The sequence below is a fragment of the Passer montanus genome, unplaced genomic scaffold (genome assembly GCF_014805655.1).
Source record: "Passer montanus isolate IOZ18808 unplaced genomic scaffold, ASM1480565v1 scaffold18, whole genome shotgun sequence".
NCBI lineage: Eukaryota > Metazoa > Chordata > Aves > Passeriformes > Passeridae > Passer > Passer montanus.
The window spans coordinates 10,494,316-10,518,398 of record NW_024365381.1 but is presented as its reverse complement, the minus strand read 5'-3'; the positions used below and the strand labels follow the sequence as shown (position 1 = coordinate 10,518,398).

Here is a 24,083-nt window from a genome sequence, read left to right as displayed (position 1 = left end):
ATCACACTGGTTCTGCACACAGAGTGTAACTAAGAAAGCCACTACAGGCTATTTTATAACTCATTTTCTATAGCCCTTTCCAGCTTAATTATAAATACAGTAGAAGGTTCTCAAAATGCTGTGGTATACTCCAGGGTCATTCCTTTGTGTCCATCTCCCTCCGCCCCCACGATAATACATCAATATTATCATTTGCACTCCCGCCCCCACTTACACTAGCAGTTGTTTCCAACTGCCCTGGCTCACAGCAGAGGTTACAAACCTCGTAGCAAGCTTTGTCCTCTCATTGCTTTTGCTCTAGAGTGACAACAGAAGCCTAAGGATGCCGCTGCAGCTCCAGAGATCATCTGTAGACTCGGGAACCAGGCGCTTCCCCACTTCCTCTTTGTCAAGCTAACAGTACGGGCAATAACGTGCTTTTAACGCCGTTCCACACGCAGCTTGTGCTCCCCTGGGCGCCGTGGGGCGCGCACCCGCGGCCTAGCCGGGCATATCTGTATGCACGGATCGATGCGAGTGCCGCTAATGGCTCCAGCACTCAGAGCGCCAGGCGACAGACAGCCCGCTTCCCATCCAGCCGTGCCCACACAGCAGCCGTCACACGCATGCCACAAACCAGAGCTGGAAACACAGACGCAGCTATTTTAAAACAGAGATCCTTCGCCGTCAGAACACGTAAATTTCTGTACCATTTGCCTTCTTGCAGCAAGTAGGAGGGACAAAAAAAAAAAAAAAATCTCGTGCCTGTAAATCTGAGTTCTCCGTAGAGGCCGGGGCAGCGGTGACTGCTGCTGGAGCCCGCCAGACCTGCCGACCTTAACTCCACGGAGGGGATCGCCCCGTCCTGCCCCACTGGAAGGAGCCCTTCCCGGGGCGGGCCGTGGCCCCCGGAGCTCCCGCGCCCGGCAAACTCCCTCTCCCGCGGGGACAGAAACCGCGACGCGGCTCCCACGCAGCAGCCGCTGGGGCCGCAGCACCGCGAATCCTCACCTGGAACGGGGCCGAGGCGGCGGCTCCTCGGGGCGGCGCGGCGAGTCCCGGCGGCGCCCCCGGCCCCACAGGTGATGGTGTCCGCGGCGCGGGGCGGGGGCTACAGCGGCGCCCCCCGGCCCAGCCTCCGCCCCATGGCGTGCGGCGCGGTCTCTATGGCGACTGCAGAGCCGGGCCGGCCCGCGGGGAGGGGTAACGGCAGCGCGCAGGCGGAGGGCGCTCAGCGGGTCACGGGGCGGCTCGCAGCGCTCCCCATGGGGGTTGAGCCCCTCGCCGCGGCCGCCGCCATCCCTGCGGCAGTGCCGGCCGGAGCCCGGCCGCGCTCGCCCGCGCCGCCGCCTCCGCGCTCGCCCTTCCTCGGCCGCGGCGCCACCGAGCCCGCTGTCCCCCGGGGCACCGCCCACATCCCATTTCCGGAGCGGTGATTGGGCAGTTGCCGAGATTCCTCACGGGCGATTGGCTCTCAGCGCGGTCAATCCGGGCGCCGGGGGCGGGCGCACCTGGACGCGGCGCTGTGCAGTGCGGGGTTGGCTGAGCCGGCGAGCGCCGGTACAGCCGCGGCCGCCTCCGCGCAGCCCCAGGGCCGAGCTGCGGGATGGGCACCGGCGTCCCCGTTCCCGACGGGCTTCCGAGGGGCAGCGCCCGTGCGGGGGTCGGCACTGGCCCTGGGCGCTCCCCGCCGCAGGGCCGCTGCCGGCGGGCAGCTGGGTCCTCGTTGCGGTGCCACCTCCTCAGCAGCCGGGCTCGGCCGCGCTGTCCGCACCCGGGCGGGTGCCGGGGCCCGATGGGCGCAGGGCGCTGCCCGGCCGCGGGTGGGGCGGGAGGCTGAGGAAGGAGAGGCCGGGGCGGGGCAGGCGGTGACCTCTGTCCCCTTGGGGACACAGCAGGGCTGTCACCCCCGCGCTCCGCACGGTGACGGTAGGAAGCGGTGGATGGGAGGTGTCCCGTGCCTAGGTGAGTACGGCATTCGAAGGGAAGGCTTCCCGCTCTCGCAGGTGACTCCTCACTGCAGGCAAGACTCTGGAGGCCCGTGTGGCCTCGGAGCGGGCGCTCCTCGGTGGGTGCCATCACCGCAGAGCAGCCCGCAGCGCCAGCCCAGAGGCTGCCTCCGCCAGGCACAGCGGCACCTGCCAGAGGCCTGTGCTGCGGGAAGGAGGAAGTGCGGATTTGCTGTGCTCACAGCAGCTTGTGTGAAGTGAGTAAGCACACCGTAGTGTTCCTCTCATGTGAAATTTCCTTAAGCAGGGGGAAAAAAAAAAAAGTGCCTTTATTTCTCTACTGCCAGCTGGATAAAAAGATTAGGCTTAAATTATTCACACTATCTTCATTCATCACAAGGAGATCACAGTTAAAGAGTAAGGTTAGGAAACAGTATCTCCTCCTGCTGCTTTATGAAAAGGAGGATTTTAGCTCTGGTAGTTTACAAGTGAGTTACCCAGAAGTGGCAGCTGTGAAACAAACCTAGCAGTGAACCCAAACAGTTGCGAGTTGTTCAGTGTCAGTTTCAGGAAGATGCTTCTTCATTAACAAAGGGAATTGCCTCAACCAGTGGGCCACAGTGATAGTGCTGTGGATAAACACTGGTGATAAGCATACATTTCTCTATATGTACTGAATGCATGTGTGTATTACGTGTCCTAACAATTGAAGCAGATAATAAGAAAGCTGATGGAGTGAAGAAATGTTCATTTTGTGAATGGAAATGAACCAATGTTGATGGCAGTAGGTGGAGAGAGTTTGTTTGGTTTTTTTTTTTTAATACACACAGTAGTATAAAAAGTGCATCTTTTCCTGGGTTAGAAAAAGGAGTTATGGGTTTTGCTTACCTTTAAAAGGCACTTACAATTTCTGAGATGGAAAATATTTAACTAGAACTACATATTCCTTCAAATCTGTTATAAAGGTATTGCAAAGGTGACAGTTATTCTAGCATAAGCAGCTCCTCTTATGCACCAAACAAATAATTTTTTCACATTCACTCTAAAGTAGGCAGTGTTTTTCCTCCTATATTATAACTGAAATAAATACCCTAACCACCTCTTAATTTAAGCAAATAAGTTTTGCCAACAAAACTTGCTGCATGCTAGATGTAATGAGGAGCTCATGAGTATGAATCCATTTGTGAAGAGTACTTTATTGTTCCCCAAATAATTGACATGTTGCCTGCGGTGTACAATTATTCAGGAGAATTTTCTGATTCAATTAAAGAGAATGGAAAGGCCTTAACAAACTTGTTTATCTGGTTTGTCTGTTTACCTGTTCTTCGTTTCAGATCCAGGGGGCATAGTTTCTCTCATCACTCTGGAACTTCACAAGTTAATTCATTATCTAACACAATTGACATGTACATTATCATGGGACTCAGACCAGGTATACATGCTTTTGTGCACACTGAAAGCTCTAAAAGGCCAAATAGCCTTTCTTTCATCATCACTTGAAATACAGTGAGATGCAAGTTTCCAAATTACCACATGCTCTTCGTAAGCAGACAAAACCTGGATGGTTCAAATAAAAGTCAAGCAGAGAAAAAAAATAAACTGAGTCTTTTCAAAAGGAAAATCTGTTTCCACTTATGTAAAGGAAGTCCTTAAAGAAAAGATCTAATCTTTTTTAAATCACTGCTCCAGAAATAGACCAAAAACTTCTTCAAGGCTTTCTGTTCTACTATTTTAGGTTCAGAGATGTTGGTAAGTATAACAGATACCAGTGTTTCCTCTGTCAGTGCAGACTTGCAGAATATCTTTACCACACACCAAAAAAACCTGAAACAACCAAAACCAGCACATTAAAATCTCTATGTAAATAAGAATATGAAATTGGGCTACTCTAGTTTCTTTTTTTCTTTTTTCTTTCTTTATTCTTTTTTTTTTCTTTTTGATAGTACATGTAATTAAGCTCAGATTCATTGTGCTGATTTCCCTTGGAAAAAGTTACCCTGTGCCAAAACCTGTCCTATGCCCTTTGTTCAACTCTTACATTGTTAGTTCTAGTTGGCTATCTCAATGTAAAAATGTGGCTCTTTTTGCAGCTGTTAGTCAGCAGCTGTGAACCACAGCAAATGGGCACTTCTCTGTTTGTTCTGAAGGTTTTTAAGTATGCCAGGTAGTGCAAAATAAATCAGTAAAGCAAATTGTCGTGGTTTCAGATGGGATAGAGTTAATTTTCTTTATAGTAACTGGTACATTGCTGGATTTAGTATGAGAGTAATGTTGGCAGCAGGCTGATGTTTTAGTTGGGTTTGAGTTGTTCTTCCTCTAAATCAAGGACTTTTCAGCTTCCTGTGCTCTGCCAGTGAGGAGGTGCTCAAGAATGGAGAGGATCATGGCCAGGACAGCTGACCCAAACTGTCCAAAGGGATATTTCATGCCACAGAACATCATGCCCACTATATTAACAGGGAAGGAATTGGCCATGAGGTGTCAATGGCTGCTGGGGGACAGGCTGGGCATCAGGCAGTGGGTGGTGAACAATTGTATTGCACATGTCTTGTTTCTCTTGGGTTTTATTTCTCTTTCCATTACAATTAGTAGTAGTAGTGTCTAATTGTTAATATCTTTCATATTTTGTTTCAATTATTAAATTGTTTGTAACTCACCCCATGAGGTTTGCCCTTTCTATCCACTTTTTTCCTCACTGGGATAGGGGTGGGGAAGTGAACAAGCAGCTGCTGGGACTTAGTTGCTACCTGGGGTTAAACTACAACACTGTGTGTTGTCTTAATTCAGTCCTGAATGTCTCACTTGGCTGTAGACTGCAAGAAGAAAAGTACTGCACACCAAAACTCTGAAGTTAGAGAGCAGGAGGATTAATTACAGAAATTACTCCAAATCCCAAAAGGCTTGCCAGACCAAACTTTATTATAACCACAGTTTCTATGAAAAGATGTGAACAAAAAAATTTAATTGTGCTGGTATGTGCATGGCAATGAATATGGTTTTCTAATAAGTTTGACTGTATGAAAAATAAACCCCAGTCATGTAAAGATATTCTTACATCTTAATATGGCTATTTAATATTTATAAATATTATGCATAATTATTTAAGATCGAATGTAATAAATGTTAAATCATGTAATGAGGCAATAAATAGAATTGGTCTGAATTTAAAAAAAATATAGAAACAAGCCAGTGAAGACCAAAGTGAAAGCAAACTATTTCTGGGCACAACTAGACATAGCTTTAGCTTTTCTTTTTTTAATTTAATAAAGAACAGATATGAGAATATAGTCACATAACTAATGGGGTACCCACTTCTAATATCTTTTTTGTTTGAATAAATAGATCAGAATTTCCAGGAATGCCTATACATGGCACATAACTTTCTAAGGCTTCCAACTTCTGGTTCCCTAGGCTTCATAAGGTATAGCAATGGAAAAATAAGTTTGCTTTCCTGGAAATCTTCTTTTTTGTGTAGTAAGAGAGATGTGAGAATTTTAGTTTTTGTCTGAAAGGAATGATCAAACTTTTCTTCAAGCAATCTTTAAATATTTCAATCTGCACCTATACACAAACATATTCATAGGTCTGTGATGGAGAAGGGTGACATGATTAACAAAGTGCAAGAACTTCTGAACTCCACTGTTATTTTCTTCAAATCAACATGTATGGCAGTAGATGACTCATCCTGCGAAGTCCAGACTCATTGGTTTCAAACACTTCCATTGGAACTTCCTTGCCTGGACTTTGGGGTCTTGGCAATACTTATTTATTTCTGTATGAGTCAGAAGTTCTGAATAATGTTTCTGCTAGGTTGACTACAGAAGACAAAGCTTCACAAAAATTTTGGAGATGTCAGGAAAAAGAAGAGAGAGAAGGAAAGAAAAAAAAAAAAAGAGGATATGGATAGCAGGATAACCAGGCCTTAAAGATGAAAAATTCACAGGTTTGGTTAGTTAGTAAGTGAACATACATCGACTCCTAGAATTGAAAAACTGTTGAAAATTTTAACTAAAATTAATATATAAATGGAGGTGGAAACAATGCTTTCACTGAAGAGTAGAAAGGTAAAAACATCATAAGCTCACATTTCTGGCAAAAGTCAAGGAGCAAAGGAAGTATCAGTCAAAGCTGAGAAAGCTCTTACCAACTTTTGCAGATGTTTAAACATGTATCTAGTTAATGGCAAATGACAAATCACAGACCTTGAGACATTTAGTTCAGCCCCTTTTCTGACTGTCCCTACAACACTCCTGGCCAGTGTTCATCAACCTGTTGTAAAAGTACTTTGTTGATAGAAATCAAGGAGTTTCTTAGGGGCTGCTTTGCTATTCTCACTGAAAGAATTATTTCACCCATTATTCTCCTCATATCCTGTCACCAAACGAATTTATTCCTTTCCTTTGTGCAACTACCAATAAAATTATTTGAACACTATTTTCTTCTCTCACCACCAGTCTTCTCTACACTAAGACACCTGAGTTCCTTCAGTCTTTCTCCACAATTGTGATTTCTCGACACAATGTCAATAAGCATGAAGTCACCACACAAGGGACAGACGGATCTTGGAAAAAAAAGTACTGTCTGGGTTCTGGCTTCTGTCTATTTGACAGCTTCAGAAACTCCCATGAGTTTTTTGGTCGTTTTTTTTTTTCCCCCTTGGTAACTGTCTTTCTTTCCAAAAGAATCTCAAATTCCCTACAATATGACCTGAGTAATATTGCTCAGTTCAAATGATGTCTGGAGTGTGAAAAATAGCATCAACATCAGGTTTATAGTAAGCTGAGAATAAGTACTGATTAATTTAGGAAGGGATTTATTTACTGATTAATTTTTTTGAGGAGAAATGTGACAGTGTGTATGTCTGCCTACTTTGCTAGGAGAAGAAGGGTCAGTATAGTGCACTAAAGTATTGATGCTATGAGATATGGAATTTAAAAAGGAAAATTTTACCTCATTATGTAAAGAGAATTCTGCTGCCAGGCCTCATAATATGTGTATAATTCCATTCTGCAAAAAGCTTCCTGCTACCTGGCTTGTGAGGATAAGATCCGTAGTGAATAAGGTACAAAAGTGAAATGCAAGATTGCTGCATGGTCTCATTATGATTAAGGTTGTAAAAATGGATTCTAGTCTTCAGAAAGTAGTTACAGCCAAGATGGAAGTTTTAGGTTACCAGGCAATATAAAATACATGTTCACTTCCAGCTGTACTACAGACTGCTGGTCTGATTTTAAGGTGAATACACTATTTCTGTGCCTTAGTTTTCCATTTGTAATGACTCATTGTGAGTCATGAGTGGATGACTCAGAGATTGTGGACAGTACAGCTCCTATGGATTGAAATCAGAGCCAGCCTGAAAGGTACTGATATGGATTTTCCTGCAATGCACAGGACCCTGAATGACAAGCCGTACACATGCAGGGCAGTTCATGCACGTCTGCTATAATTTCCTTTTCTGCCTGAGACTGATTTTCAGCATCCATATTGTTATAACCTTTACACATCTGAAAAATGTATGACTTCTTTTTCTGATTTGTTTCCTCTGTGGTGTTCTTGAGGCAATTAGATGAGCTACAGTTATAGTATTCATATTTTTCATGGAACATAGTACAGTGGATCTCCTGGTACTACTGTAGTACAGCGTAGAGTTGTAGTTGTGAAAAAATATAAATTACTTCATTTTCAATAAGCTTTTGTCATTTTAATGTACAAACTCTGTCCTTTTGAATTATTGACTATTAGCATTACTTCTTGCCTTTACATTTTGACATTCCCTCTGCCAATTCTGCAATTCCATAAGAATTTCAGATGTTGTGACTTAACTTAGATATCTTTATCTACTACAACCATAATCATCTAAATACCACTATACTTCCTTCCTAAAAGTCAAAAAATGTTATTGAGAAATTAATGCTCTTCAAAGACTCAATTACTTCTATTTGTTTAATACCTTAATTCTACAAGTGTCTACCATGTGGTTCACAACTTTACAAAAACCAAAAAGAGCAAATTGTTGTTCATGTCCTCTCCCCATTATCACATATCAGTGAGAATCTCTTCCTGAATATGGACTTGCCCCAGCTCACAAGGAAAGATTGTATAGCTCTTGCTTCCATCAGACTTACCAAGTGCCTCCAGTTTTAGACTAGTACTCCAAAATCTTGCATCATTAGTTGTCATTTGTATTAAATACAAGGTGAAATGAAAAGCCATCCAAATATTTTAAAAAAATATTAATTTTTGTAAACTAGATGTAAAATTAAATGTTGCATCATTCCAACTAGTTATTTCATTACACTGATCATAACACATCTGTCCTTGCCTGGAGACTTATATACGAATGGTACAAAATAAGTAAGTAATTGGGCAAACATTTGTTAAATTTACCTGTTTCAGATGCACAGCAATCTCCACTGTTAGCAGGAAAGTGTGTGATCTCTTTCTATACCTCTGGGTGATAGATGCAATCCTCCATGTACAACCACTCCTACAAGTTACAAAATGCTATTCTGTGGTCATGATGTTCAGGTGTCCCAAAGGTCTGCAAGAAAGTGCATCATGGTTAATTATAAACTGCCATAACACAGAACTAACTTCTGAATAATTCAACTTTTGATATTGCATTTGCAGCTGAAACCATTTCCAAATATGAGATGGAACAAAAAATACAGGTAGCACTGACCTCTAACTGCATTACAATTGGATTTAAGTAATTTCTTACAATGAGGCATTCTTGAGCTTCCATTAGCTGTGTGAATGACCTCTAATCTCTACTGCAAACTGGAAAAAAAAAAAAAAGGCAAAAAGCTTCTTGCTCTGTATTGTAGAAAAAGCCTTCATACAGCAGCACTGCCATCTCCTGCTTGCACGCCGGTACAAGGTTTGTGTTGCAAAGCAGCCACAGGGAAGGTGCAGTTTCCTGCTACTAGGTAACTGAGGCACTAACATTTTCTAACACTCAGGGCTAACACCTTTGTCGTTCTGGAGATGGGTAGAGTTTTCACAAGTGAGCTTTTGTTTTAGCAAAGAAAAGTACTACAGCCATTTCTCCAGGATTTCTGATATATCACATACCAGCTGAACAACAGCTCAAAATGTGTACATTTGTGTGCTTGTGCTGTACCCAAGGAATACATTATACCTATTGAATATGGTTCCATGGAGTTGATCTGTACACAAACCAACACATTTGAACAGATCTAAAATATTCCCTGTGGTCTGCACGAGTACAAGTCCAAAGCATGAATGACTGGTGCACAGGATTAATTCAATGCAATTGGGGTGCATTTGATCATATGCAAGCATTTGTGTGGTCCATATGCAGTAGGTCCAACAGATATATCACATATGCTCTGAATCATTGGGACACAGGCAGGATAGAGCCAGTGTACTGCCAGAACACAGAGTTAGAATCACAGTCATATCAGGTTGCTGGTTTATTGCTTATCATAAGCCAGGAGAGGACAGTTTATGCTTCTGAGAATATTTCTACACGTTTACAATGCCTGGTGCAGCATCTCTTGCAGTCAGCCATGTGCCCACTGAACTCTCTCTGCTGTGCTAGGGTGTTATAGATATGGACCCTACAGCTCAAACAGGTCCTGCTTAGGGATTCAGTTTTGGTACTGACATCACCTGCTCAGACTCAGCTTGTTGCCATGACCATTGCCAGTTCAAACCAGCCACGTCTGTCCCACAAATTGCTACATGGCTCAGAAAAGCCAGAGGACATGACACCTTTGCTTTTGCTTCTGGCTTGGAATAGAGCTAGATAAGAGACAAGGACAGAGGTTTCTATTAGATTGTTCTTGAACCTCAAAAGCTTCCCAAACCAGAAGCTACCGTGAATCACACAGATGATCCAATTGCTCTTGGTTACTTGAATTCTTTTCTTGGACAATCACATTCAATACACAGAGAACAGAAAATTTCATCCAAAGTAACAAAATATGGAATGATGGGTAAGGAACATAATAGTGGATATAAATGACAGTTGCCTAAGATAGATTTTCCCTTCCCACAGAATCACAAAGCTTCATTATTCCCATTCTTCCCTCCTTTGGAGGCATATTTATTGTTAATAACAAGTTAAGAGCTACTGAAGACATCAGCAGGTACTAAAAAACAGTTATGTTGCTTACTAGCCCAAATCTCCAGCAGGGTAAAAAGGTAGAAGAAAGTCCTATAAACCATTTTGTTGGTAGAATCTCAGTTCACACTCAGTTAATTGGCCTGTTTTGCAGGATTTAATCTGGTGGCATAAGAACCTTGAAATAAATCTCTTAGCTACGATTAGAGATGAAGGAGAGATTAGCACAGGCAGGAGAGTTGAAGTGGTTTCTCCATCTCTGTTGGTGAGTCAGTGTGAAGCCAGAGCAACTACAGAGACATCAGGAAATCAGTATTTCAGTCATCCTCAGGATGTCCAATTCAGGTATTTTCTCCCTTCTATTCAGCAAGTTACCAGTTTTGAGATCCTGTTCAGGCCTCTGAAGCAGGTTAGTGGTTTCTTTTATAATGTCACAAATATCAATGTATGTTTAGCTAAAATAGCAGATTTTAACAAAACCAGTAAGATAAGATGGGGCTTGTTTATGACAAAATAGCAAAATTTCTGTGAACAATTTGTATCTAACAAGTAAATGTTATTAAGAAATAGCTGTGCTATGTCTTGTTCAATATAGTTAGGGGAATTTGATAACAAAGGAACAGGTAGGTGACATCTTGGAAGCAAATTGTATGGTGATGGAAGCTGTGTTTAAAGTTAGATAAATTTGCATTAGACAAAGAAAGCTTGAGAACAGTATTGATACTATGGGACAGATTTCCACACTTATTTGTCTTCTTTTGTTGAAAGAATTATTTCTCCCTTTAGAGAATAAAATCCAGTTTGCTGTCCCATAGCTGGGGAAAGTATGTCTGTGTGTGTATGATTCATAACTCCGGAGGGGCTCACATGCAAAGGTTTCTGAGAACTATGACAGAGGCGTTACTTCCACTGAAATCCTGGGTCATTTGTGGCTTTACAGTAACCCACTGCCAACTATGACTTGGAGAGAACAGACACAGTTTGCAGAGCAAGACTGACACTTTTAGCTAATAACTGCAGTTCAGTTCTTTCAGCTGGAAAACCTTTCTTCATGGCGTTCAAAAAATTATACTACACAGCTGTGCATGTGTTCCAATAGATCTTACACTAATAAGTGTATTAGTATTCAATACTTTATTAAACAGTTAGGGAAAGAATAATGTTATGATGCATTTATAAAATTCTTTATGATATGAAGAGAATCTTATTATCAGAAATAAATTCTATTAAACTGTTAGCACGGGTGAAAATCTTAACATAAGTATCCATGTAGAAGGCTAGGAACAGGGAACAGAATAGATAATTTGCTCTTCTGTCCCAGATTCAATGCACTCAAGGTTTCATGAGAAGCACAGTGTCTCCCAAAGATCAATCCCAAGTATATCAGTGACAGCCAGGGTCAGTCAACAAGTGGTCTTTGAACTACAACAACCAGCCATTCCATCCCTTTTCTCTGGCACTAGGACTCCATGAAATCACAGATCTTAGGCTGTTGGTGTGGGTAGCACTGTAAGATAAATGTCAAATATTCAAGGAAATCTGATCCTACAACAATACTTAAAAAGCACAAAGAAAGCTAAGAATACCTTATGAGAATTTCTGGAGACAAGGAATTACCAGGAGAATTTTTTTTCCACAGAAACTTTTTACTTTTTTTAAAATTCAGGCATCTGAAAATTAGGGACAGAACAGCTACCTGAGATTGAATGTATCCTTGCTTATGGAACTCAACTTCAAATATCTTTATGGCTAGAATATGACAAAGTCTCAAATCTACATCTTCAAAAATCAACAATGCCTCTGGAGTAGATTAATTTTGAGTAGAACTATTTACAACTTTTGTCCAAATGTTAAAATTAACTATGTTTGACAAGTAGGGTGTTTTCAGTGACACTGTAACTAATTGTGTGCTGAACAATTTTGAGGCACTGTTCAAATATGTGTTTCACAGAAACAAACAGTGAGTGATACATTCATGTGTGCTGGCCATTGAACATGAACGGTGTATCAGCAATCAGAAATTTCACAACAGATTCTTGCTGTTGTGAGCTCTGAGTATCAGGGGCAAATAAATCTATTAGCAGCCATCATTTACAGTTATTTAAGGTCAAGTCACAAACTGCTTAACTGGTGAAGCAATCAAAGATACTGTCTCCAGGCTTAGCAGGCTTATTCAGGCTGTCAGCTGAATTCACAGGGAAGCTTAATTCTGTACCACCAGAGCATGATCCCTTCAAAGGAGGTCTGAACAGTACTGGAGAAGACTGGTGTGAAGCAAGTGTTGTAATTTTATAAATGACTATTCTTTGGACATCTCTGTAAGGTGTCTATCATTTATATGATTATCACAATATGATCACAACCAATATTCAGCCATAGCTGATAATCAGCCTTAACAATCATTACAACTAGGACCCTGTTTTTAAATTCAGAAAGCTGCTAGCCTCAACACCTTTGGAAATAGACTGGTAAGAAAAAATACTGTGCATTTTGTACACTATTCTCTATATTGTACAGATACAAAGAGCCAAATAGCTTTGAGAGGAATCAGTTTTATCTGTAAATGCAGGAGTAAATAAATGAAACTTAAATTAATTAGATCTCACAGGCCTTAAAATCTTAGTGTATGAAAATATTTAGCCATATCCTAATACGAATAACAATGTATTCCTTGCCTGTACAAACTGAACTGATTCCTTCAGACGTAAACACATGAAGAGGCTGGGATTCCATTACCTTTTTAAACTGCATTCTGCAACAATCTGCTTACCCAATGCTAAGCTTCACTGCAGCTGGGGATCCTTTATGGGTCAATGTAGCCCTCCTTTTGTCCAGCTTGTCTGTCCCCAGGTGTTTTTCATCCTGTTTTAGCTGATCCAGGTTTTATTCAGTAATAGCATCCACTAATTTAGAAAATATTATGATGCTTATACATCTCTATTTCCCCAGATTTACAGGATTACAATTTACTGTTTATAAATGTCATTGTATTAGTGGAATTAAATGACTATATAATTATACATTGCAGAGTTTTACAGTATAAAATCACTCTAATGAGAGTTGCCAAATTAGGAACAAGACAAGCAAGTTTTCTGGAGAGGAAAGACAAAAAGAAGGCTGTATATATGTTTGTTTATTCAACTTTTGAACACAAACCTGACCATAACACAGGAACCTAAGAATAATAAATACCTATAATTATTTAAAAAAATACAGGCAACAAATAGAAGGGAAAGACACTGAGTCTTCTGAAGAAAAGACAGCAGACCAGTTCACTTTTAGATATCAAGTCTGCACAGAAAATTGGTCTTGACAAAAATTCATAGGAATCCAGAGTCTCTGTTCATACTATTCACTTACTTTTAATTGCTCTAGTTGGTCCTTAGACATTTTTTTAAAGTGATTCATTCACATTGTTATGAAATTTAAGCAATAAATTTCACTGGGACATTCCCTTGGCAGGACTCAGAGTGCATGAGTTCGTGCAGGAAGTTCTTTTGTAGGCTCTATAAATACCTGGTCAAACAGACAGTAATCTCTCTCCCTCTTCTTCAGATTTCTACTGCACGCCTTGGATCCATGCTCCTAATCAGCTTATGAGCTTCCCTTGACCTACGCTTCTTTTCCTAATGCGTGTCTGACTATGGCTGTCCTCAAAGTCAAATTCACCAAAACCAAGAGGGACAAATTGGCTCAGATCTTATGGATCCTCAACTGGGTTTCTGTAGTGAGTGGGATCATTCTCTTCAGTCTTGGCCTCTTTCTGAAAATAGAGATCAAGAAGCGCAATGAAGTGATGGCAAAAGGGGACATTAACTCTGTCCCCAACATGCTGATCTCTGTAGGGGTCATAGCATGTATCATCAACTTTCTGGGGGGCAAAATCTGCTACGACTGCTCAGATGCAAACAAGTTCTCTCGCTGGAAACTAGTAATGCTGCCATACATCGTATGTACCTTCTGTTTCACCTTCTGCATCCTGGTGGGCGCTCTCATGTGCTACACCATGAGGAACGAGCTGGAAGAGTCTCTCTATCTCGGACTGAGGGATGCCATTAAGTTCTATAAAGACACAGACATACCTGGGCGATGTTTCTTAAAGAAAACAGTGGATTTGTTACAAATTGGATTCCGTTGCTGTGGAAACAATGGTTTTAGAGACTGGTTTGAAATTCAGTGGGTATCTCCTCGGTATCTGAATATGGCTTCCAAGGAGGTTCTGGAGTAAGTATTTATCAGTCTTAACAAAAAATTCTAGAAGAAAAACTCTTTTAAGACTGGAAAGCCCTTTTTTTCTGGACCTTTGTACCTTAATTAAAAAAATGCAGAATCACCAGGTTACTCACAAAATATGCTAAATACATGCACAGTAAAAAGTTGTCTTTTGCTAAGTCTTTAGGGATGCCAAGCAAAGCAAAGATGTATTTCCTTTTTCAGTGTGGTGAATTAGCTACCTCAAAATTTTAATTTCATTTACAGTGAGCTGATAACAGTAAGAAAAGGATTGTACTATCAGTACATTGCACAGTCAATTCTAAGCACTGAAAGACCCCTCTTCTTCAAGGTATTAGACTTTGCAATCCCAAGTTCAAATCTGTATGTTTACATGTGAGAAACTGCCAAACATCACATACACTGCATAAAAAAGCAGAAATCCCCCATTTCTTCCTGCTGGTGGTGCTTCACATGATGTAGCAATTGTGAAATTATATGCTTTAAAAGAAGAGTGGTAATACTTACAGGGAAGATAAAAATTAAAAACATCCAAAAGTAGACAATCCAGTCTGTAATAATTCTTCTAAAGCTGAAGAAGGTTTTCACTGACAAAAGAGTATTAGCTTTGCATTTCCAGGAAAGACAAATGGAAAGAGCTTGACTGGCATTTGTCAAATGCTGCATCTTGTTGAACTCAAAAATCAGTGACAATGAAGCCAGAGACAGGGAGGCCAAAGGTCTTAATTTTACAGAATTTGCAATTTGAAACTGCCATGATAGCAAAGCATATATAGAAAGCTGCAAATATGCCAGAGGGCAGGACCTAGGAGAATACAAACGAGGGCATCAGCATACAGAGGACACTTGTCTGTGGAAATACAGCAATACAAGCATTCTCAAGACAGAAGTCAGAAAGTGTCACGCACAACACTGACCCAGAGCTGTTTCAAGTCTTGGGTCTCTGCTGAAAAGTGACATGACAACAAAGATGATCCCCAGGAATTTAAGAGTAGTAGCTTAGTGTGAGGTCAAAAGTAAAATATACTTCCTTTTATTTCTGTGAGAGAGGCAGAAACAGTGATGTTTTACCCAGGGTCTTAATTAAGCTGTGTTTTCTTCTGCAGGCTCACCTGTGCTCTGTCATTGTTTTTAGAATACACTGTCAGTTAGCTTTTTCCCCATTTAGGCAGAAGGTGACAGTGACATATGTGTGAGGAAATTAATTTCTGAATTTCTTTTGCTGCGGTTAAATTGCTTAATTTTATCTTGATTGGCAGAATCCAAGTTGGTGCTGCATAACAAAACAACACCATGACTTCCAAAAATCTGGGAGTCAAACATTTGCTATTAAATCATTGGAAGCAAAGCCCAACTGGTAATGTTCTGAAAGGACAGAGAAGGAATCAAATCTTGGTTTCAACTTGTACTCTGTGTCAGTAGTTTGTAGAGCAAGAGGCAAAGCAGGTGAGATCTGACATACTGTGAACTCACATGTAACCTTTTGGAAAAAGGAACTTTTCACCTTCCTGCAAAATCCTGTTCTACAGCTCTATTGCCAACACCACAATTTGACAAGGCATGGAAACAGTCAGTGGAATGGTAGGAATGTGAGCTTACAGCAGTACAATGCTACCATTGCTTTGGTTGGGTAAAAATCATATTTGCTCAAAAGCAAATTTTTGCTTTACAATACCATAACAACTTAGAATTGCAACAGCAAATAGCAGTGAAGGTGTTGCTCCACCAACTCTTTTACTAAGGTCTTCCCTTCTAACAGTACCAAGATACTATTAAGTACCAAGACACAAATGACATAATTTTTAAATTTGCCACTAGCAGAGGAAACACAGTGGCAGGAAGAATAACCCAAGTCTAAAAACTGCTATTGTTGGCAGCAGAAAGAGGATTTCTCTTTATAACACGCCTGGAACAATAGAAAGTATTTAAATTCATCAAATGGAATCAAAAGAAAAGCTTAAGACCCAGTTTAAGACATTGTATTTCAACCATCTTGAATGCTGTACTATACTGGGGTCATTAAATATATTTAATACCCTGAAACATAGAGGGCATTTAGCCTTTCCAGGTAAGATCTTCCCTTTCACAACGTGCCAGTCTTCCTCTCCTCTGTGAGCTTTCTTTTCTCCACCCACATTGGAGCCCTCTGGTTTGTGCCTCTCTGGCTCCCTCCCCTTCCAGTGCTTGGTTTTTCCTGTGCCCCTGACATGGCTCACACACTTCAGTCTATTTTCAGTGGATTGTTTGGACTCTTTTGCATTGACACCATTCTGTTGCCATGGCCAGGGATATGATGGCAACAAAATGAAAAGCTAGACTTGAAAATGGAGAAAAATTCATGCCTATCTCATTCCTAATGGGAGTGGGAAATGGCAGGTGAACTTCCTGGTTTACCTGGAAAGATCTTTGAGGAAAATGTTTTTGAGAGAATTTTAAATAAAAGAAAAAACCACTACAACCCAAATTAAAAAGAGAGGAAGAAAAGGACAAGAAACAAAAAAGGAGGATGTATTTAGTGGGCTCACAGCAATAAAATAAAAACAATTTTTCAGCCATCACAGCACTGACACAAATACTGAGCTTCCTAGCAGCTCATGTTTCATTTGAAGTTTACATATATTAATTTGAAATTCCAGATCAAGACTGGACCACAGTGTTTCTGCTCATTCTGTTTACCTAATGAGCTTCTTGTAATGATTTCTTTTCCTCTCATTTAGATCAGCTGTGCTCGAACAGAAAAATATTATTTGCAAACATTAATAAATTAGTACGTTTTGGAAAATAGTAGAAAATTTACTATTGGCAAATAGTGAATGCTGTATATCTAAGTGAAAATTATCTATCATGTATTATGGTCCCCTTACAAAGGGGCTTGATAAAGCAGAACATGGTTCTCACCCATGGGGCTGTCTCAGGAAATCAGCCTTTTCCGCCAAGCGTAAAAATAGATACATGCTTAGAGATTGCTTCTCCAAGGTGTGAGAGTGTCTCTCAGCCTCTTAGATACTGTCCAGTTTCTGGAAATTCTCTTTCTCTGAAGAAAACAGATGCCAAGGATTCATTTATCTTCCAGAAAAATCTTGGTTAATTTGAGACTGTGTTCTCTTTCCATCCAATGATTTTTTTTTTCCTATTCCTCTTTATCTTTCTTATTTCACCACTTGTTTTCCTCCTGATCTTACAGAGGAGTGAAAGGAATATTTTTAGTAATAAATATATTTCTTAAAGTTACAGAAAGTGAAGTTACAAGAAGTAGAAACTTCCTTGTGAATTAGTCTCAAAACATGTGCTGGACCAGCCCTTGCAATGGGTACAGTGGCAAAAGGCCAGCAGGTGATTTCCAGTGGTTCCTGTGGCATACAAAGTTGTTCTTGTATTAGGATCCCTCTCATGGAATGATTAGGTTGAAAAATTAATCCAGAAGTAGAGAAACACAGTATTTCCAGGGATATAACTTCCATTAGATTTCCACCAAGATAAAAAGGTCCAAAAATTGTCTTTAGTACTCAGTACAAAGATACCTAAAAAGGCAACATCTCCCAGAACAATAAACTCATGTCTTGTGGCACAGAACCACGAGGTACTTTGCTATACCACACTTAAATACAGCAAATCCAATATTCAGTGTTCCTGCAGTAAACAACTTTTCCCATTGAGAGTGTATCCTCATTCTCCTTTTGCTATGTTGGAGAGGCCTACACTGCAGCAGAGCTGTGTTACTCCCCTTTCTAAAATCACAGGCACTGCCTGCTGCTGCCACCAGGTTTGTAATGCCCAGACTTTGTCCTGTTGCAGCCGTCTGAAGAGCAACGTTGATGGGAAGTTCTTGGTGGATGGAGTCCCCTTCAGCTGCTGCAACCCCAGCTCGCCACGGCCCTGCATCCAGTACCAGCTGACAAACAACAGTGCTCACTACAACTACGATTTCCTCACAGAGGAGCTCAATATCTGGATGAAGGGGTGCAGAGAGGCCCTGCTGGATTACTACACTGGTATCATGAGATCCATTGGCATTGCAGCATTGCTTATTTGGTTGTTCGAGGTAAGTCTCACAAAAATGGACTCTATCAGATTAATCAGTCTTCTATCTCTCCAGGATGGAAAATGATGATGGCATAACACATGAGAAGTGCCTCAGTATCCAGTATAAAGTCCACAAGCACTTCAGGAATGTTGTAGGGTTTCTTTCAGTAAAGACAACTTTTCCAAAGTCCACCGAGCAGAAGGAAATCTTGTTAAGGATGAGAACTATCAGAAACTATGTATATAATTTATAGATTATGTATGTAATTATATACTATATAACTATGTATATAATTTTTACATAATGTATATAATTTATAGAGCTTTTTCAAACAGAATATAGCAATTCCCTTTCCTGATGTATTTATGGGATCAGAAACAGGATGATCTATGCAGTGACACAAATGCAAGGAAATTTGGTGAGAAGGTCTGAGTGTTGTTTTAAATCAGTTTTAAGAAACATATAAAATATGAGTAGGTCTTTGGCTCAATGCATTAATTTTTGTTTATAATTAAAATTGAGCATTTTATTAATATCTCAAAGCCTTTTTATAGTTTCACCATATAGACAGTACTTGCAGTCATGGCATATCATCCTTTTAGAAGTAGATTGGGCTGCTGATTATGCAATCAAAATAAGCACATCCCAGGCGAGCTACACGCCTGCAAAGCTGCAGTGCTCCTGCTGACGTCTGTAAAGAAGAGTTCTTTGGATGTTGTCATCTACAAGTAAAGGACTCCCCAATGGCACAGGCTCCAATCCAGTTTTCTTACCTTTTGAGTATGTTTTAGGTTTTTTACTATTGCTCTATTTATTACATAAATATTAGCATTGTAATTTAAGTCGTTCACAACAGTCCTCAGGCAGTTCTAGGAGGGGTTGTGGTGCCAGAAATAACCTGAAGCATGTGAAAAGCTGTGAGGCAGCTCTCTGTGTTCCCTTAAATATTGACAAGCTGATCTTGATTCTAACAGAACAATGAAAGTGGGGCTTTTTCCTAAGCTTACACTTGAGCCTCTGCTATACGCCATCCTTCTTAATTTTCATACCTTGGCATGTTTGACACATATGGCTTACACAGGAACAATTAAACCTCCTTGGAAGAAATATTGATTTCATCAATGTCAGTGGGAAAAAAAATCAACTGAAATTAACATACTACAGTTTTTCTTCCCCAGTGATTGATGGTTCCATTAATTGATCATCCATTCTACATCAATTAGTTGCAGCCTCTGAGGCTACAATGTTCACGAGTAATTCTAGGTACTTATGTGGGGATTGCTACTTGAAGAATGAAGAGAGAATCAATCCCTCTCTCCCTGCTATCTTTCTTTTAAAATGTAACTAACTGGAAAAGTGGTTAGACATATTGCTAGGATGAAGAGTCTGTCTGCTTTACACAGTTATGAGGCCTGTAAATACACAAGTCAGAAAACTGAGTGATAGGACTGAGGCTGCAATTTCAGCTGTTTAACCATTAATTGTTTCTTACAGCTCTCTGTACTGATTGGTGTCCGGTACCTGCAGACAGCCATGAAGAATGTCCTTCTGCTAGGAGATCTGGAGGGTGAATCAGATGGTTGGTTACTAGAAAATAGTTTTGTGGAAACTGCCAAATACAACATCAACATCATTAAGAATCTCGGCAAAGCCAACCAGATCTCCACCGTCTCAGGCATGAACGACCCCAACATTAACATTCAAAACACAGACTGTGACAAAACTAATATTACAACAAAATCTATCCCTGCAGCTAGGTAGGTAAATCTTCCAAGAAATGACATCACAAGTGTAGCTTTGCTCTATTACAGTCCTACAGTCACCAGATTTTATCTGGTCGGGGAAAAAAAAGTAGAAAAACTAGTAAAACAATTGAACAAGCCACAGACTGGTGACAGCTCCAGAAATGCTGATACTTCTTTGGATGGATGTGTTTTTACTTGTAAAATCCCTGATTCTCAACACTGCAAGAAACTTGAGGAATTTCCCCCACTTTCTCTCCTTTACCTACAGACTTCTATCATGGTCTGAATGCATCAGAATAATCATTATGCACAAGCAAATATTTCAGACAGGGTGAGTCTACATGTACTAACATAAAGATTAGTTGAATAGGTACCAAAGAAGTTTGTCATTAAACCTATAAAAATCACAGTAGCAGGGAAATCCCGGAAAAAATTATTACACTGGATACAAAGACTCTTTATGAAAAAGAAAACAAAAACTGAAATGAAGATTCTGCTGGTACAAGTTAGGAATGGGGAAATTTTAGCAAAAATATATGTATATTACAGCCTACAAGAATGCACCATGTATGTGAAATTCAGGTGAAGGCAATAAAAGTTACCACAAAAAAAGTTAACTTGTTTTTCCCAAAATGTCTGAAGTACCTTTTCATTTCCCCACCTCCAATAGTTTAGAGAAAGCTACTTGCCCCACTCCCCTGAAAGTCAAAGAGTACAGTTGAAAAGAGTTCTCTGCTTAAGGAAACTGACAGCTTGTACAGGGATATTTAAGCTTCCAACTAGCATGTGATAGTACAAGTTTAAAAACAAGTAGATACTTCCTATGAAACAAACACTGATGATCCTAGATGTTTGGAAGCTCCTAGTTTCAAAAGTACTTTACCACACTGATCCAGGGGTGGGAAGAGGTTATTTGTAATCAATGAAGGCAGACAGACTGACAACTCACACATTAAGCCCCTGCTACCATGTTCAGGAGCTTGGTCAATTCATGGAGTGAAAGCCTTCAATGCCCAAAACACCTGTAGTTACAGGATGCCCTATGACTGTAATCAATCATTAATGGCCAGCAGGAAGAAAGTACCAATAAAAACAGAGGTGGAAAAACCAAATGAAATATTTCACTTGTCACTGCTGTGAGTGCATTCTTTGGATAATCAAGTAAAAGAAGTTTTATCACTGAAATATTTTAAATAGAACCATTCCTGCTTTTGAAACTGTGCAAAATAACAGTAAAAATTTCTTTACCTAAATATTGTTGTATCCCATGAGAAAAAGCAAAAGATTATAGTATAAGGATATATTGTAAATAAACTGTGCAATGTAATAATCTGTAGTGTAATTCCAGCAGGCTATGTCCATGACCATAATTTCAACCGGAATTTCTCCACTGCCTAACATGATAGGCCTACACTTAAGCATTTTAAAACCCCTTCAAAGAACTAGATTTATAAGCTGAGACTTCCTTCTACAAGAACTGCTAATTCTTCCCTTTGCACTGCACTTACCTGTATGCCTACTTCTTGTCTTCATTTTAATCACTCACTTTGCCCAGTGAGTGATTAAAACTTAACTGGTGTGCAATTCCTTCAGCCATTTCTGAGAGCCAAAAGTACTTACCAGCAGCTCTAGAATTAGCTGATACAGGCTGGAAAAGAATGAATGCAGAAAGTTGTAGTTCTTTGAGAGATCAAGGAGAAAGACACTCATGTATTGCAAACTGATCAGATTTCACATGTTTTTCTTTAAATGCAGTGTATCAGATAAGTACGCCAAGTGTCACCTGTGTCAGTCAATAGCAATCACTTCCTCAAGATGATTTTATTCTATTTTTGGCAAAACAGCCCTAGACCTCAATAACTAAAGCTTGTAGAATTATAAGAACTGTGAGCTTACTCTTTTGATAGCTTTCCAGTTAATGGGTTTGTCAAGAATCTGTTCTGAAAAAACAGATTTGGAAGGAAGAGTGAACTGATGATCCAGCCTCAGCATCTCTGTCAAGACAGAAAAATGCCATCCAGCAGTAGCTGCACCACACTGCCACAAAGAGCAGAGGTTAAGTATCCAGCTATACAATTTTCTCTGACCTCCACATAGCTCATTTACTTGCATATGAAGAAAACACATTTTACCATAAAAGATTAATCAGCATTTAGCATATTAACCTTTATCTCTCAGCTAACTGCCCCAAACTGCAGCAGTGGAATGTGATTGGTTTTGAAATTAGCTTACTTTCAGCATACATCTCACAGGCAACAGTCCTTGTCTGACCTATTACCAGTAATTACTTAATCATTAGACTGTTAATTTCTATCCTGTCTAGGCATTCAGAGTCTCCACTGATAGGAATACACTACAAAAGCATAACAGCTCGTTTCACAGTATCAGGATAAAATTTACTTTTGTTAACAAATGCTTTCTTCTTTGCTTTGTATTTATTGATTTTCTCAGAACATGGAAGTGCTACACCCTGCATATGCAACTTCCTTTATAGCACCTGTCATGATAGCTTGGGTTTTCTGCAGTATTTAACACCAGAGGCACAGGATCAAGGAAACAAACTCAGGCAGCAGCACAGACTCCATCTTTAATTCTCCGTAATTCATAAAGACGGAGATGGAATTAGTGAGCCAAGCCTTTAAGCCAGGGCATCTGCTCAGATACAAAAATAAATACGATTCTGGGGACACTATCCTATTTGTTACTAATGCTTAATCCAGCCCAAAATTCATAACAAGACAGAAAATTCCAGAGTAAGGAACTCACTTATGCATAAAACTCTTCTTTATCAAATTCTTAATTTTAAAAATAAATTAAACACTGTAATGTTGAGTTTCTGGTGAAGGCACAATGAGAGTTTCTTTAGAAATTGCATGTAAAATGCTCTTCCTTTAAAGCTTGCTCATTGCCACTGAAAACACTTAAGTCTATGTTGGTCACAGAGAAAAAGTAGTAAGAAATATAAACATGCAGCACATTTAGGATTTTGTTAAAATGAACATAGTTCAAGCAGGAATTGGTACCTCGCGATGAGCATCTCAATTCTTGTACCCAAAGAGGCCAATATTAAATTTCAGGAACAATTGAGGAGGAGAGATAAGGTTCTGCAGTTTTCTAAAAAGGCTAACCACAAATACAGCAAGGACTTCAAACGATCATGAAATCCACAGTCTCCACTTTGTGCTTCACAACATTTTGCTGCAGCTCATTCACTCAAGCATAAAGCCTAAAAACCTAAAATTAAGTCTGATGGACTCTAAGTTGTTTGACAACCTGTACTTACACAGCATAAACTATACTCCTTTTTTGACACTGATCTCATGAACAGCAATAAGAAAAGTCAAATCCCATTGTAATGTCTCATGTGTAACTCTCTACCTCATCTCTTACCATTACACAAAACCATGTATATATCACCTCTTGGAATTTCAGCTTGCTCTCCTTCAATGCAAATTTCCTTTACATAACTTCACTTTCATGAACAATTTTGACTGGACTGAATGGAACTTCAGAGAAATGTAGCTAGGATTAGAAATAACTAGATTTGAGACATATGTAAGTAAGTGGATTTTCATTATTAGCCATTTTTTCCTGTCTCAACCTTCCAATTTAGCCTACCTGGAAAATACTGATAAAAACAAAGAGAAGAGATTGCATCACAGAAATGAAACTACTTCTATTTTTGATAAAGTATCTTTGAACACCTTGTCAAGCAATAGGTTAGAAGAATCTAAGTAACAACATATATGTTGTATTAGGAATCCGAATAGTTTACATTGGAGATTATTCAAGGTTCTTGTCTAGAAAAGAAGTGGATTTCAACCATAATGCAAAGTATATAATAGTGAAAATACTCCTCTATATAACTTTTTACACTGAGATTTTATTACACAAGAAATAGTGTTGTGGCTTTTCTTTTTTCCCTTAATTAACAGGATTCTTGTTCTAATTTTCTTCAGAACATTTTTGTTAGTAGGCTTCAAACTATCTACGTCTACCTTTTACCTTTTCAGTAGTTCAGCTCTTAAAAAATCATTTACTAAGAATAAGCATATACTAAGAAT

The 24,083-nt window shown here is 40.0% G+C and overlaps 2 protein-coding genes across 4 annotated transcripts in view; one reads left to right on the top strand and one right to left on the bottom strand.

Moving 5' to 3' along the window:
- The window catches only part of TTBK2 (tau tubulin kinase 2), an 81,755-nt gene extending 80,631 nt beyond the window's left edge, over nucleotides 1-1,124 (bottom strand). For 2 of the 3 annotated variants that reach the window (XM_039705110.1, XM_039705112.1), the window contains exon 1: nucleotides 991-1,122. The gene's annotated coding sequence lies outside the window, so the exon portion shown is untranslated. Of the gene's footprint in view, nucleotides 1-262; nucleotides 622-990 lie in introns of all 3 variants that reach the window. The other variant, XM_039705111.1, reaches the window with a different exon arrangement.
- Nucleotides 1,125-2,085: 961 nt separating this feature from the next.
- Nucleotides 2,086-21,390, top strand: LOC120500348 (photoreceptor outer segment membrane glycoprotein 2). Its single transcript, XM_039705113.1, has 4 exons — nucleotides 2,086-2,185; nucleotides 13,573-14,241; nucleotides 18,046-18,292; nucleotides 19,769-21,390. Exons 2-4 carry the CDS (start codon nucleotides 13,661-13,663, stop codon nucleotides 20,033-20,035), a joined length of 1,095 nt encoding a protein of 364 aa, XP_039561047.1. The 5' UTR covers nucleotides 2,086-2,185; nucleotides 13,573-13,660; the 3' UTR covers nucleotides 20,036-21,390.
- The last annotated feature ends 2,693 nt before the right edge of the window (nucleotides 21,391-24,083 follow it).